Source organism: Styela clava, chromosome 4 (genome assembly GCF_964204865.1).
Source record: "Styela clava chromosome 4, kaStyClav1.hap1.2, whole genome shotgun sequence".
NCBI lineage: Eukaryota > Metazoa > Chordata > Ascidiacea > Stolidobranchia > Styelidae > Styela > Styela clava.
In genome coordinates this window covers 3,583,734-3,600,743 of record NC_135253.1, presented here as the reverse complement: position 1 = coordinate 3,600,743, position 17,010 = coordinate 3,583,734, and the positions used below count along the sequence as shown (strand labels likewise).

Below are 17,010 nucleotides of genomic sequence, written 5' to 3'. Positions count from 1 at the left end.
TCTATCTTTAGTTCTTACTTTTACGAGAAAAAGGTTTTGCTTTAACCAATCAAATACTAGATTGTCTCGTTTTTGATAGGAGAAATTTGGGATGCCCACGATTGCTGTTTATTTCATGGGCACTGTCATTTAGGTCAAATACCTTGTGAAGTTTTATGAAATGACCTATTTCACATAAAAAATATCCATGATTTCATTGTTGCTTGAATATGAAATCATTGTTTTACACCGAAGGTAAATTACAAGTGCTACACGGAGAATCGAGGTTTACAGTCAAGGATTACGGTACCTTGGGTAATATTTGATGATTTCAAAGTGGCAAATTGAAAATTTGCTACAAATTATAGCCATGATTTTTTTTAAAATGAAACAATATCTGAAATATATTATTGCCGCAGAATCAAATATTCCCGCAATTTTTACATAAACATTAAAAATAGAAAATCATAAATTGAAAATGAAAAAAAATTAGAACAATTCTAGCTAGAAGTAACTCATTTACAAAAAAATGCAGTCCAATACATACCTTCGGTAACAATTGTTCAACGTAATAACATAGTTCTTTTTTCCAAGTCTTTTGGAATTCTGAGTCTGTCCATGAGATATTTATCACAGAGCTTACAAACTGTAAAGCAACAATATGCAAAATTATTACTTTGTGCAAGAAAAACATACAATAAAGATAATTAATATTTAGCAGTGACTAATTTCATTTCATGCTATTATTCATTTAATTCATGTTATTCATTTTTTCCTTTTTTGTAATATTTTTCACTATTGTTCACAAGTATCCTTCCTTTAAAGATTACACAGTTATTTTGGTACTCCCGAAGTATGTGTACCAGGTTAGGGTTAGGACATCATTTTATTCCGGTTTTCCTTATTTTCATTCTATTACGAGTTTGGGGACTGTATGAGAAGCTAAGTGAAAATATCCCCTTCCAATAAGCTTCCGTCTCTTTACACAACTTGATTTATAGTAGGCGAACAAAATTAGTTACCTCCATTGTGATACGCATATTTCTGAAGCGCCGTTTTTTTTATCTTTCAGACCATAAATTCTCCATCTGATAATCTTATCTCTTTGTCAAATTTTCACATATTCAGCTCAATATTACATTATCCTGAATATCATTTAATTTCACTTTTTTGATTAAACATAGGTTTGGACCATAAGGCCCTAGAATCTATTGCGAATAAGCGAGCAGTGACTGGCCTAATTCAGACTACGCCTTTGTGAATTTCACCACTGGTTTCCACTATACAGTTACTGTACTTATGAGATGGCAAACTGAACAGCACCTGAGTTTACTCTTCCACAACATCCAGACAAGTTGATTTTTGGAATATGCTGCAGCTTATGTCAGTAAAAAATAAACACTGGTATAAAAAAGAGATTGAAACATTCGACAAATATCCTATGCTAAGATTGGCCTTGCAATAAAACAGTATTTTAGCACCTGATAGAACTACGGTTATTACCCTGCTAATGGCCATAAAAATGACGAAGTCTATTTTTAGCACTAAAAATGAGGGTATTTCCATACAGCTCTCCCATAATAAGGCAAAAATTGCTTCTCTGTTGGTCAGATAAGCACTAATATGTGCTCATAATTTTATATTGTTAGAAGCAAGTCATGTTTGTTTCAGCTAGAATCAACAAAGGGGTCATTTTAAACAACCCATAAACTGGAACATTGGCATAATAATATGGTTTAATAAGTACTGTGTGTCCATGGCTTAGTTAACAAGCTGTCTGAAGCAGCAAAACCAAAAGGTCAAAAATCAATCACTATATCTTGTGGTACCCATTTTCTTTTTGAAGTATCGATAGTAGGCATAAATAGGTGCTTCATGGCACCGGCCAGTTTTTATAAAATATAAGACAAATAACAGCCGGCACTACAGAGTCAATTAATTATTAACAGAGACTTTGGAGTGAATACAATTGAAAAAATATATCAATCCAGATACAAAGTTTACACAAATCATGTTTGAGAAGACTCATGAGAAAAATAAATTGACCTCTGAAAAAATAAATAAGCATTGCCGCCCAATAATTTAATAACAGACCTAAAAATGTGCAGCGAACCAGTTTCATGTAGCGCCTGTTGTGTGTTTTAAAACAGGAAGAATACAGCACTGTACATGCACAAAATATGAAATACACATAAGAGTTGGATCAATTGTAATTGATGTAATAAATTACAGTTTTTCATGTAATGGTAATGTAATTGAGGCATTTTCATTCTGTGTAATTGTAAATGTAATTGTAATTTGCGAAAATTTTGGCTCAATTACACTTTCAATTTGACCAGAGGTCACCAAACTACGGCGTCCTTTTATCTGGCCCGCAATAACACAAAAAAGGGCAAAATATTTTTCCAAGGGGCGTTTTCCGAGAATCCCCTTCCTTTTTTATTTCGTAACATTAGTGACAGATTTTCGGTCATGGTTGTAAACAATACCTCATTTTGCGATTTCGAATGCTATTTGTTAGTTTGCATTCTAACTAAAACCCATTAATGTATTGGAGGAAGAAATCAGAAGAATTTCCCAGGCTTGCTTCTTTAGCCAAGGATTATTTGGGACTAATAACAACATCAGCCCTGTCAGAATGAGTTTTTTCAATTGCTGGTAACTTTTATACGGCAAGAATAAATTTATTGGGGTCAGAAACTTTTCACAGCCTAATTTTCATCAAGTGCAATCCAACAGTTTTTGAGCAAGTGAAACTGTATTTATGAACCAAAATGGTATTGGACAGGTTAGTGGACACAATGATCGTTTTGACCAAAACTTTAGGTATTCTGTAACTGTTGTTCTTGTTCTTTGACATAGTTATTGAAAAGTCGCTTTTCTCTTTGATTACTGGACCAAATGTTCTGAAATTTTCCGTTGTTGAAGATGGAATTTTTTTCTAGAATGCTATTACTTTTTTATTTCTAAGTTCCGTATGAAATCTGATATTTTGTCCAAGATTTCGCTGTATTATTTTATCCATGGGAATACTGGCTGTCTGGTTTGATTCTTGCTACGTTGAGGGTATCGGTATATATTTGAGCATTGCTTTGTTGTAATTGTAGTTGTAATGTAATTGTAATTTCATATTTTTTGCACGAAGTAATTGTAATTGTAATGTAATTGAGAAATTTAAGAGAGTAGGTAATTGTAATGACACATTTAGTATTTGAGTATTGAGTATTTGATTCTGGGCAAGCCCGATAGAGTACATTATTGCGTAACAAATGAAAGTTTTGCCGCTGCCACTGCTGTTTGACTGACGATTGATTCTACAATAGCTTCTGCAGTATGTGAAGTTATTGTCTCACTCTAAGAGTAGTGTGATAAATTATATTCCGATTTTTTCAATTTTTGTAATTCCAAGCGAGCGAAGAAATTGTAAGTTAGATACTGAGGTTAGAGCAGTCATGTAACATTTATGGTTCGAAAATATTTATTTTTTGCTTTTTAGATTAAATAGAACATGAAAATACAAATTTTTGTGGCTATTATTAAAAATGTGCCATAGAGCCGAGCTTATTGGCAGCGGTGAAATTTCTGTATGCGTGTATGAAGTTATCTGCATATTCAGTACTAATTCCTTCCGTGTATGACCTTATCACCAATCAGTCGATTGCGAGCTATTTTGAAGATATTAGTAGATTGTGGCCGAAAGTAGGTTGACCCACCCCGATGTATAGATATTATTATATAGATTACTAACTACCAATTCATAGCGACTTGGGTTATCTGCACTTTAATGATATAGGAATCCTTTTTATAATTGATCAAATTCAGTAGTTTCGACTTGGTATTTGGACAAAACTTCTCTGTTTAATTATTGGTGGAAATGTTGGGAAACTTTTATTTAAATGAAACTTATCTTATTTCAATTCAAAATTAAAATATCACACTAGTTAACCAGAATAAAAAATCTTGCAATATATAGTACCTTAAAACAATCTTTATGCTTTCTCAAATTATTTTCAACAATTGTAGTTGCAGCATTCACAAATATGGTAAGTATGCATCGTGTTTCCTCATATGATTCTTCCAAAATTTTCTTGAAAACAAAGTCAAAATAATAATAATAATTGCTTCCACTTGTGTTTATTTATGTAACGACACTATATAAGATTTTTAATGAACTTAATTTCATAAAATAACTTGGTTTTACTGACCACTAAATTCCATGACCATGTAGCAATGTGACTAGACATTTTCAAAAACCATATCATGTTATTATTATTGTCATCCGCGACCTTGAAATCTGCCATGTCTGTGACGACTTGTACAATTTGCGATAAAATTCTGAGAGCAGCTTGATGCTGTGCTTTTAGCTTTTCTTTGGACAATCTGCACATAAGAATAAATGTGGATAACTGATGGATAAAAAAATAACAATACACACAACAGTTTTAATTGCAGAGGAGAAAAAGCAAATCAGATTTTTTTGATCTCGTCTGTGCTGATCATAAACAATTTATTTTGTTTCAGGCAAAGATGATACAGTAATAAATATCTTATTACAACTGTCTCAAGATAGAAACTTACGATCTGTAAATATGGAATATATTTTTCAACTGATAAAAACAACAGTGTAAAAAGTTTTGAAAAAATGTGAACAATGCTTTACTGTAGAAGGAAACTCTCGACTTTGTTTCATCCATCTCAAATTTGTTTTTTGTATGTATTGGTAAAATATTCATGAAATACATTGAAAAGGCAGGGGTAATGATATAAGTGAAAAACTCTTACAGACCTCTAATTCATGAATATTTTTAAGATTTTGAAGGTTGGTTTTGTGTACCTATTTTAAGTCCAGGTGCCCACAAACACAAAATTGGTAAGAGTCTAACAGCCCTATAGAATTAAGATTTTATATAAAATTTACTGAGGTGAATACACTGATGTAATACTGTCTTTCAGACCCTTGCCATTTGAAGTTGATATCTAATAGCATTATTATATCATTTTTAAAAGCTAATCTTCGACTCAATAGTTGGAACATTGTGATCACAGGTGGAAAAATTTGTCATCACACAATTGATTACCCCCTGTGAATTTGCAGGATGAATACCGTAAAAACAAGATAAAATCTTGTGTGAGAGGCTTGCAGGATTTATTACCAATGTAGAGCAATTTATATGACTACTGATTTGTTATAACTTCCTCAAGTTTTTTATATGGCGCGGCGGTGTGGCTCAACGGGCTAAGCGTTAGGAATACGCTCGCCACCGCACCTCTAATTACTCTGCGTGGGTTCGCAGGTTTGAATCCCATGCAGCGATGCAGGGATGGTTATGTGGGAGAGGATTGCTGGACTCCTCAATGTTGTTGGGTGGTTCACGTAACCGCTGGTCGGTTACGGCTTCCTCCACCACCAAGTCCATGCTTCTGAAAACAAATAATATAACTAATCACATACCTGACTTGGAATGGTAACCGGACGAAGGCCGTGGTTCGCCATATGGATTAACCGTCTTATCGCCTTTCCTCTCCCCTGGGATAAATATGTAAATCCTATCCTATCCTATATCAATTATTTGTATCCTAGACGTAAATATATAATATTTCATCACCTGAGTGCACTCAAATTTTACATTATCATATTATTGCACTTGTATTATAAAGTTATGTGTTAATAAAAGGGATAGACCCAAGAACAGAAATTGTTTTCTTAATTATACCCTTTTATTTGTTTTCTTTCACAGCTTTGACATCTGCTCTCAATGTAGGTTTTTGCATCCAAGATATTTTTCAATGGCTGTAAAAAAATTAGTAAGCAATTATGAAGGTGAATAATATTCAATTTTCATGAACGGAAAACAAAATACTATTGCAAATATTTGCTAATAATTCCCAGTTTGAAAACTTGTACTTTCTTGATTGCAAAATGTACCCTTGTGGTGAATTTTTTATTGGTTTAGAACCCTTGCTTCAAATCGTCACAGCCAAATTTATATGTGTGCATCATATAAGTGCATTATCTGGCAAAAACTATTTATCAATCACTTATAAAATATAATTGTAAAAACATATTTAACACCGACATTGACATGTTCTGAAAATATAAAACTATCACAAAAGTATCAGAGAACATCTATAAAAACAGGCATTATAAACAGTTATTAAAAAAGTGTCACATTGCTTAATGACAATATTGTTTTATCCACTATTTAGGAATATTATAATTTTAAAAAAATCCCAATAACTCACTTTATCTGCATTGGTTTTCCATTCTTTGAGTATAACACAAACTATCATATCAAGAGGAAGTTTTTGTGAAAGCTTATACTTTTCATGCTGCTGCAACATTTCACCCAAAGTTTTAGGTGTCAAAATAGAAATAAAAGTTCCAGTAATCCATGGGTGAGTTTTAGAGATTTCGAAAACTCTCTCTGATATTCCCATCATTGATCTGATAAATAAAGAAAAATTTGTCATAAAATATTAATATAAATAATTTTTTCAAGGTATTCAATGCGATGTTTTACTTACCAGTTGCCAACAAGGGATAAAATTTTATAAAATAAATAATGGAATTAGTAGGGCTATAACCATTGTCTATTTACATTGCAATGGTACCTTATTGCTATTAAATGCATCAATACTTACTTTTGTACCGAAAAATATGTGCATTTTTTGCGAAACATATTCATATCACAGGGAGTAAAAGCCTCAGCATTAATAGTCCATTTTTCAATATTCTCAGATGTTGTTCTTGGTTTTTCTAGTATTTCGCCATAGTTATATATAAGCCAATAAGTTGGTAATACTAATATCCATTCAACTGTCAAATCGTTCAAGTTGTCAATCCCTTTGAACAAGGACCGAAAAGCCGAAGTAATGCTAAAAAATGAGAATACAGGACAATATTCAAATATCTTAATCGATATAAACCAAATTGAAATTAAAGTCATAATTTTCATGAATAATTTACAATGAATGAAAAATTATGGCAAGAATTCTTCTCAAAAATTATATCTTATCAAACTACTAGACAAATAACATTTATAGTTCATCAATGATTTCACACCTCTGGTTGCATTTTTGGTTGCATTTTTCTAATTTCCATGCCAGACATATTTCTTTGTACATATTTCTTTGTTGATCAAGACTGAGGGAATCCATGCTGAGACATTCAGAAAGTGTTAAAAGTAGTTCTCTGCTGTCCAAGGTCACTTTAAGTTGGTCATAAGCCATCAAAATGCTTATCCCACATAATACAGTAATGAATAAATTCTTTTCTTGTTTGGGCAAGGAATTTATTTCATGAAGCCAATGTACTGCGGACTCATGGATTATCTAAAATAGATATGGAAAATCGAAGATTGTTTGCACATATATTCGGATAAATATTTTCATGGACTGTGTATATGAAATGGATTTTGGAGTACACATAATTTACGACAGATTACTAACTCTTTTTCTGTATAAGTAAATAACAGGCTGTATATTCGGCCCGGCGGTGTGGCTCAACGGGCTAAGCGTTAGGAATACGCTCGCCACCGCACCTCTAATTACTCTGCGTGGGTTCGCAGGTTCGAATCCCATGCAGGGATGGTTATGTGCGAGAGGATTGCTGGACTCCTCGCCGTCGTTGTGTGGTTCACGTAACCGCTGGTCGGTTACGGCTTCCTCCACCACCAAGTCCATGCTTCCGAAAACAAACAATACAGTAAAACTAATCCCATACCCGACTTGGAATGGTAACCGGATGAGAGGCCGTGGTTCGTCATATGGATAAGCCGTCTTATCGGCTTTCCTCTCCCCCGGGATAAATATATGTAAATCCTGTATATTTTGATATTTAATTACAACATGTCTCTAATCTACTTTGAATTTTAGCACTTCAGCAATATCCAAACATATTGCAGAGTCCTTAATCCTCCATCATCGAAATGTGTAATATTTGATGTGATGTAAACATGGGCAAAACACCTGGTATAAAAAGCCTGGGTCAACCTCACCAGTAAACAAATGAAATATAATTTTTCTGGCAACATCACTTTTTAAATACACTATTATCACAAAGGACAAAGATGAGTCCTTTAGAATATAAAACTGGAACTATATACTTCTCATTCAATCAAAAACTATTTGTAAGTAAAAATATAGGAATGGCCCGGCAGTATGGTACACTGTCCTGAGCATTTGGAATACGCTCACCACCGCAACACCTATTACCCAGGGAATAGTTATACGCGAGAAGATTGCTGGACTTCTCTCTGTCGTAGGGTGGTTCACGTAACCAACCACTAGTTCAGTTATTTCAGGTTCTAAGCATAGCAATAAATTTGAATCTGGCAGTATCCCATGTTGTTAAAAAGCAATACTTATCTATGGGATCTGTATATATTGTTTACTAGTTTGAAACTCAAATGCATGAGAAATATTCTCAATCAATTATCTTAAGGTTATTCATTATTCTCAATTACAATCATACTGGGTGACTGTTACTTTATGTATTCAGTACTGCCAAAAGTCAAAAGCAACAAAAATTAAATGATGCTATCAGTCAACATGACGTATACTCACTTTATTGGAAATGTAAATCACAGGTTCTGTACCATTAGTTCGCCAGCCTCTTTTCATTGAATTCAACCAAGCATAAACGTCTCGATTCAGCGAATATTTTTTAGAACCTTCCTCAGATGGCAGTAAAATTTTATTTGGTATTGGCAAATGATGCCAGCATTTTCTTTTCACAACTGTTTGCAAATCCGTGGGTAATCCAATCGGAAAATTTGGCATGTCATGTATCACATTTCCTCCTGGGTAGAAAAATCTCCTACAGTTATTTAATCATGCAAAACATGTTCCACTTTGAGCAAGGTTGATCAGCAATTAGTCAATAATAGTGACAACTTTTTATTATTTTCGTGAATATGTCATAGGACTAATATGAGAGTGGAGAATCTGATACCCAAACTTGTTGATCAGCTTACATCATAATTACATTACAAAAAAGTATACTAAACATTGTTAAAACCATGATGTTAAGTATCATACACATATTTACATGATACAAATATCATATTAATATAATCTCTATATTAGTGTTAATCCTACACCAGAAAACTATTAGCATGGAAAACATCCACACGTTCAGCATTAGAATGGTATGAAAACCTAAATTTTTTTTTTACCTAACAGTAATGTTATAAAAGCAACTAGGGCACGCTATTGAAATTGATTGAAGCTCTTTATTGATGAGAAAGAAAAACCAAAAAACAACAAACAGACTTAAAACAGTAACCACAAGCACAGTAAGTTACAACAAACTAATAATAGAAGGCTTATGAAGTATATACAAATCTTGTGATAATTGTTGTAACTTGTAATTTGAACCTTTTTTAGAAAATTTAGTGACAGGTGAAGTGGAAGGTGGAACCTCATATTGCGTTTAATTTGTAGTGAAAGGTATATTGTGTTAAATTTCCGATCAAATAAAAGCACATGCATACCTTGTTCCATTTTTACCACACGATTCACAAATTTCTTGTTTTGATTGGATAAAACTTCATAGAATTCCTTGTCTCCGATCAGAACATATTTATACAATAAGTCTTTGATGTTATCCAGTACAGGGATTTGTATAAAATAGCAGCCAGGACTGAAAATTTTTTCAAAAATTAAAGTTCCAATGATTTTAGACTTGTTAAAGACTACCATTCATAAATAAAGCAAATCATTTAAAAATGGTACTTTTGACTAGTATTCATGGTGAACTCATCAACACCAGTGCCAGTTAAAGTCCTAAAGTGTTACAAAAAATTAAAAAAAAAAATTTGTGAATATCTAGTGGAGAGAAATAGTTTTATAAAAATTTCTGCGCTGCGTCAAGTGAACTTCACAATTGTGAAAAATAGTGATAGAAGAATTTTGAAAATTAAAAACATAGGAAACAATGGTACATCTGTCATTCCTAACAGAAACACCTGTGATTTTACACTGACAAAACACACAGCAGCCCAAATATCTTTAACCAAGTTTTTAATTAAACAATTGACAATCACAAATTTTGATCTTTGTCTTTTGTCCATATTCAAAATATATATTTCACACAATATAGAAAATTTGGTATGTCTTACTTTTTGTCAAATTTTTCATATACCGTAATATTACTTTCTAAAACTACCTGAATTGTGGTATTGTTGTTATAGAATTCGAAATTGTAACAGATATTCGTTTTTGAAATTTTTTTGATTTTATAAATCTATGTTGTGAATAAACTAGATGTGCAAAAACGTAACAAAGATGGACCCATGTAATATCCACGTTGAGCAATATTTTGAGTATGTAAAATATATCCTAAACTATTACGGTTAAAGTTCAGGACATTACAGTTATTGCCCATTTCAAATTTTGTCATGATGGTCAAAAATTTAGCAGGATCACTGGCTCACATATAACAGCAGTATGTGTCAATAATTTTAGCAAAAGATCATGCATTCATTGAATATATGTAAATGTATAGTGCACACAAGTTTTTTTAGCAAGAAACATAACATCCATTCCATTATACGTCTTTCATTCTTAGTTGTTGGCTATGGCAATGTTTTTTTTTCCACTTTCAAATTGTCAATGTGTATTGGTATTATATGACTTTGCAGTTGCTGAATTAACATGCAATGATTCATCAGGTTAGAATCATAAGACAAATCGATTTTCGGATTTTGTACGATCGATGAATGCCATATTTTACATCAGGCATGGGCCTGATATTGAGGCATCAATATATATGAACAAACTTAAAATAAAGTTTACCTGAATAGCAAATAATGAATGTTAAAAAATGCGATAATTCGAATGATTTGTATCAAAATGTTTTGGTTCAATTTAAAAAAAGAAAAAAAGAAAATTTTCCTTAAAAAAAAAAATGTAGGAGTCGTTTTCATAAATGTATATTCATAACACAATTAGCCGTATGCATAATGAGTTTATCACCTGCTTTTTTGCATAGAGATTGGTTTCCATTTTTGCCAGCAATTTTCTACCATGCACAACATACCAAAACTTTCTTCTACTTCATCGAGAAAGACATGAAACTCCATAAAGTCTGAAAAAAATAAATAATATTCTCGTGAACCAGCTTTTACTCAACTTCCAGGTCACATTCAAAATGAATGATTGTTTTGAAACTCATCTTAACTGTGCATAAAATAAAAAAATTGTGAAAAAGGTTAAATGATTGTTTTCAAATTCAGATATAGTTTATTATTTCACAAAAAAGTGTTAATAATACTATACTTAGAAGCACATATACTCAAAATAACAAGCTAATTTTACTACCAATTAATGCACATATGAAACTGAATTGTAATTATGATATTCCATTTGTGGTGATTTTTTATGAATTCATTACAATATCTTAACATTAAAATAGTTCTAGAGTAAAAAATTGTTGGACACTAAATTTTACCATATTATTTAGATCTGATTATTTCTTTGACTTTGCTCAGCTTTACTCAGGTGTAATGCTATTTCACTGAAAATTATTAAATCTATTTGAAGCGTGTCGAATGAGCCCAAGTGGATACATTGTTTCGAATTCAAGCATGATAAGCCTGTTCAAATTTTTTTGTTCAAGTTCAACACAACCTATTTATTCAGTCAAATAGGCTTGCTCAATTGAATGTATGAAGACAAAATAATGTGTATTGTGATTGCCAAATCAGCATCCGATCTTTTTTTAAATTGTCTGCCTATTCTTTCGTAAAAAAAAAGTTGTCCAGTTAATAATAATCACTAATCAGTAACGGCAGTTCCAAGCTGTGTTTGCACAAATATAAGAAAAATCCAATGAATGAGTGACACAATAGTGAGAAGTACTGGGTAACTGAAAATAGATCACATAATAAATATGGAATGTTCAGAAATTGGTACCAATGCATGCTGTCCACTTCACTGAGTATACTGTTATCTGTAAGAGTGTTGAGCATTGTACCGAAGTGATTAATATTTTTGCAATTGACATGCCCAGGCAGCAGAAAGTGCGTTTTAGCAGAAAACTAAGTCTGTCTTCAACGCTGAGGTCGTTTTGACAATATTCTAGAATCTAGAGAGTACATAACTTTTGTGCAAAAACATACACAAACAGAAGTTCTAGTGTGAACGAAACCAAATAATTTACAAGATTTTCACAGAAGTAATTGAGCAATTTATTGGTTTTGTTTTTAAGTCACCTCACATAATGCATATTTATTTCAAAGTTTTAGTTACTATGGCTTAAGGCTAACATTTTAAACACTGATATGTCGAAACGGAGCTGTTTCGACTTTTGGAACAGATATCTTATCATAGAGAATGCAAACGGAAAAAAGCTCCAAATACTTCACTGGTTCACAAGGATCTATGACATCTATAAAGTAGCAAATGAGCTTAACCATTACATGGGATGTACACATGGTCAGATTTAGACGCTCGTTGCTGTGCTATGCTGTTTGTGAACCAAAACTTGCTTAGCAAAAAATTAAAAGCTGTTGCTGAAAAGTCAAGGCATCAACAAGCCAATGGCATTCTACGTTTTTAGTTGCAAGGCAGACGTTTTATTACTTTAAATTAGCATATTTTATCTTTATGCTTAAAGGGACTGTTCCCTCTAAGAAAATGTTACACTGAGCCAATGTTTGTTTTACTGCGCATGAATATTTTAGGGCTGCGCGGAGTTCTAAATGATTTACAAACTATGTAAAATATTACAATAGTATAATATATTTTAGAACGCAGACAAAGTACACATTTATTTCAAATAGCTTTTTGGAATGCGGTAACGACTAAAAATAATCTGTTCCAAACGTGTGTGACATAACAACGAACAGTTTCGTAACAGACATCACAATACACAGTGGCAAGCAAATTACATGTAAAATATGGAACAGGCATTTAAGTTGGGCATTGCAAAATATACGTCGGAGCCATGCTATGAAAACGCAATCTGGCAAGCGCGTGAGAATGATATTCTATTGCGCAAATGGTCTGGTGGCACTGTGCAATGGCGCAGTTGCGCACCTTAAAGTCAAACCTTGCTTACAGTAGTAAAGTTTTTTTTTAAATATGTTTATTTTACCACATTTTATTTTTTATTTCAATAAACTGTAAATTGTGCGACAGCAATTACTAACCAGATTAGAAAATTAAGCAAATAACAAAACTATATAATTTTAAACCGGTTTTATATGGAACAAGCCTTTAAAATATAAAAACTTTTATTGTTTTTTAAAAATGTGTTTTGTTTTTGTGGCAAAATTTTGTTTTGATTTCGAAACAATCTGATTTTGTTATCAATCTTTGGTTGGTAAATGATTACAAAATTTTTTTGTACCTATGTTGTATGCTAGTAATTATTGAAATGTTTTCATTCATTCGTTCACTAGCTTGGTACATCTAAGTCAGGGCTGGGCAATTATTTTTGGTATCGGGCCACATTGAATATTCAAAATGCAGTGGCGGGCCGGACTAAATAGAGTCAATTGCGCGTTTTTATTGTATTTTATTACACATTTAAATACGTACCATAAGTAGGTATATAAATAACTACTATATCTCGTGTCCTTTGTTAGAATTTTTATTCAAAGCGCATTTAATAAAACTAGTTTAAAACGTGAATCTGGCGATTTCAAGACAATACATTGGATCAGAGAAACGGAACGCTTGCATGACAATGCCGAATTTTGTCATTAATGGTGGAAAGTGAGTAACAATGCGGAATTAGAACCATTTTTTGGTGGCCAAACATCGTGATTCATATAACTTTGCTGTCATCATAGCATTTTTAAGGTGAACAAGTTTCGCGGATATTTCAATGCATTGGAAGGCGTTGCGAGCTCAAAATGTCTGCTCTAAAATACCACGGCTGTCTGCGGATTTAAAAATGTGAGATATACTTTATATACTATATATATCTATTTTTGCGATAAGGATATATTTAAAATGCATTGATACGGGCACATTGAAACTGCTTGTTGTTTTCAACCTAACCCGTGGCTGCTTTGAGAAAAAATATAAGCATTACAATTCTGAAATACCACCGCATTATGCTGACATTAAAATGTGAGGTAACGTGCCAGATTATTTTTATTCGTGTTTTGCGATTTTGTGAATTCGACAAATCTGATCTGTTCCTTCACCACTGACTTAGCTCTGTTTTAAAGATTTTGAAAATCTGAAATTTACCAAATTTTGATTCAATTATAGGATTAACAATATTTTGCTTCAGAGTTGATGGGGCATCTTTGAATTCATCATCTTCATCATCCTTTTGATCTGCTTTGGCTGAAAATATTATATTATTAAAATTGGGAAACATTTTTTATGGCATATATATGTTACATACCATAATATTTCAAGATAATCTATTACAGTACCTTTTTCTTTGCCACCCAATTTTTTTTTTGTTTTTTTCATGATCACTTTGACAATATTTTGATCTTAAAAACAATTAAAAATAATTTTAAAGTTGAGTGTGAACAAATCTTGATATTGACCATAAATTAATAAAATATTAAATAAATAACACACAAAAAGACTAGCTAACGGCGCTGTAATTGCTGAGTTCAGGAGCAGAAGATGTCCAATAAGTGTCAAATAATTGAAATCTTTCGTGAAATGCTAAATTACCACGATTTGGAAAACTTTAATCAAAATGAGAGGTCCAATCAGAGGAGAAATATTCAGATATAATATATAGATAGAGTTGAGAGAATTGGTCAGGGCCGATCAAATTGAAAATTTGAATCAAATCGAAAGTGAGTTTTAAATTACATGCAATATTTTGCGGAAGAATATTATTTTCCCAAATTATCTTATTAAAACCACACAGAAGGTGAGCCTACATTGTTAAAACTGCAGATGTATTAATTGACAAACCTTTCATTTTAACACCAATACTTGGTTTTTCTGCTTCTACCTGGAAGAAAAAATATCTACATATTAGTTTTCAATGCAGTAGAATATAAATTGAAACATGGAAATTCAAAATCATTGACAAACACAAATGATAATTTCAAATAAATTATCTCGCTACTCTCTACTCAAAAACCACGCACAAAAAGAAGAGCAGTAAAACCAAGATGTTTTGGCCACTCTGTCTTGAGAAATATGTTAGAATTATGCTAAGAGAACCAGTATGAGAGCAGGTACGGTAAGCCATTTTCTCTTGAACAAATTGTACTTGCCCGTCATGATATTCACCCCTGGATGACAATGATGCAACACATGGAGAAGAGTATTACGAAAGCGAAAATTCCATAAAAATAATTTGGTTGCAACCAATGATTGGGAAATAAATGTAATAACTGTAAATCACATTGTCCAGATGTGTATTCACACATATGATCACTACATATTTTATTTAAAGTGTGATACAATAACTGATATGATGTAAAGAATAATTTATGCATATTTTTATTTCAAGCATGTTGCACATATGTTGTATTGCAACAACCGAAAGATCAGCATAAACAAAATTGTGGAAAAATCTAAAATATATTTTTGTTATTCTCTTTCTACATATTTATTTCTATAAAAATATTAATACCTCGAAACAACGAAGTATAATTTTAGCAGCTTCTGCAAAATTACAAACAGTTTCTTTGTCCTCCTTGGATCTTTTAATCAGTTTATGAAGCCATTTTTCTGACAACATTCTAAGATGAAAAAATGTAATATCTAAACATTGATACATCTAAAAGATCATTTATTTTATGTAAAAATATTCTACCACAGCTTGAGAAAACATGTGACAATGGCATACTAAAAAAATGAGCTAATTGTTCATGTGAAGTAGTCTCAAATTTCTATAATGTGTTTTGAGTGATAGATTTTAGTATAGTATATTCATGAAAAAAGTTGAAATTATATCATAGTAATTTCGTTTTATCACAAGAGTCATTCTCTATGGCAGTGGTTCCAAAACTGTGTGAAGATTTCTCGGGGTCGCCTAATTTCTACATGCACACACAGGTGCCTAGGATTGGAACGTTGGAAAGTGAAATTTGTGCTGGTCAGCAGGTACTGTAAAAGTGCCTATCTTCGAATTTTTCAGCAATAACTCCACCATTTATTTTTCGAACGACGTAAAACTTTTATTACAATTGCATTTATTTTTGGATTGCAATATTTTGTATTTAGACGTTTCATACATATTTTCGAAGAGTTCCGACCAGTCAAACACATAACCACATTCCACAAGTTCTAGCGTAATAAAAGGCACTCAAAAGATGTGATTCCCTACACGATTTTTCCTAATTTACTTTCATGCTCTATTTTAACTAATAATGGAGCAATCTGCAATATGTCACCATTGAACTAAAGATAATAAAGACACTGTTGGAATATACTAAATAAGATTTTAAATATATGCATTAGAAGCAATCTTACTATTTCCAAAGTATCGTACGCTTCCTTACAATCAACCACATTTTATCAAGTTTGTGTTCCGCCAAAGAACTATTATAATTATGATCTACCGGTAAGAGATTTTTACATTGTGGTTTTCACACGATGTTATGTTTATCAAATCTTCCGATGTTTCTCTGTTTTTTTGGCGCATTGCCGGACTGCTTCATTTATTTTTTGCCTATGTTCACTGTAAGCGACAGGTACATTGTGTTCATTGAGGTAATTACACTGATATGTAGTACTGATTTTTGAAATTGTACAACATTTCTATGTCCATAGGATTTGATTTTATGAAAATTGAGGTCGTGAAAAAAAAAAAAAATCAAAGTTTTAGCTCCATTTTAACACAGTTGAAGTTTATTACACTAATTTAGTAGTGCCATTTACCTGATATGATGCAAAATTTGCCAATTTAGAAAAAATACAAATTGTGGCACGGTAAGAAACTGAACAATTGTTGAATTATTTAAAGTTTGCAGAGTTGCACACTAAAAATATCAGTTGTTAATGAACAATGCTACTAAACAAACATTTTTCAAATGAAGCACACAAGTTTTAACATTGAGGTTGACTACAATTTAATGATAAATATTCGAAGGA

At 32.1% G+C, this 17,010-nt stretch overlaps 1 protein-coding gene across 1 annotated transcript in view; it reads right to left on the bottom strand.

Moving 5' to 3' along the window:
- LOC120326107 (E3 ubiquitin-protein ligase rnf213-alpha-like) overlaps positions 1-17,010 on the bottom strand; it is an 87,470-nt gene that overhangs the window by 43,163 nt on the left and 27,297 nt on the right. The window contains exons 19-32 of the mRNA XM_078112314.1: positions 15,548-15,656; positions 14,878-14,917; positions 14,376-14,438; positions 14,185-14,283; positions 10,957-11,068; positions 9,474-9,622; positions 8,545-8,780; positions 7,043-7,311; positions 6,622-6,855; positions 6,223-6,424; positions 5,694-5,770; positions 4,185-4,359; positions 3,956-4,066; positions 527-625 (exon numbers count right to left, since the gene is read on the bottom strand). Of these exons, the coding sequence (XP_077968440.1) occupies positions 527-625; positions 3,956-4,066; positions 4,185-4,359; positions 5,694-5,770; positions 6,223-6,424; positions 6,622-6,855; positions 7,043-7,311; positions 8,545-8,780; positions 9,474-9,622; positions 10,957-11,068; positions 14,185-14,283; positions 14,376-14,438; positions 14,878-14,917; positions 15,548-15,656 (1,975 nt within the window). The remainder of the gene's footprint in view (positions 1-526; positions 626-3,955; positions 4,067-4,184; positions 4,360-5,693; positions 5,771-6,222; positions 6,425-6,621; positions 6,856-7,042; positions 7,312-8,544; positions 8,781-9,473; positions 9,623-10,956; positions 11,069-14,184; positions 14,284-14,375; positions 14,439-14,877; positions 14,918-15,547; positions 15,657-17,010) is intronic.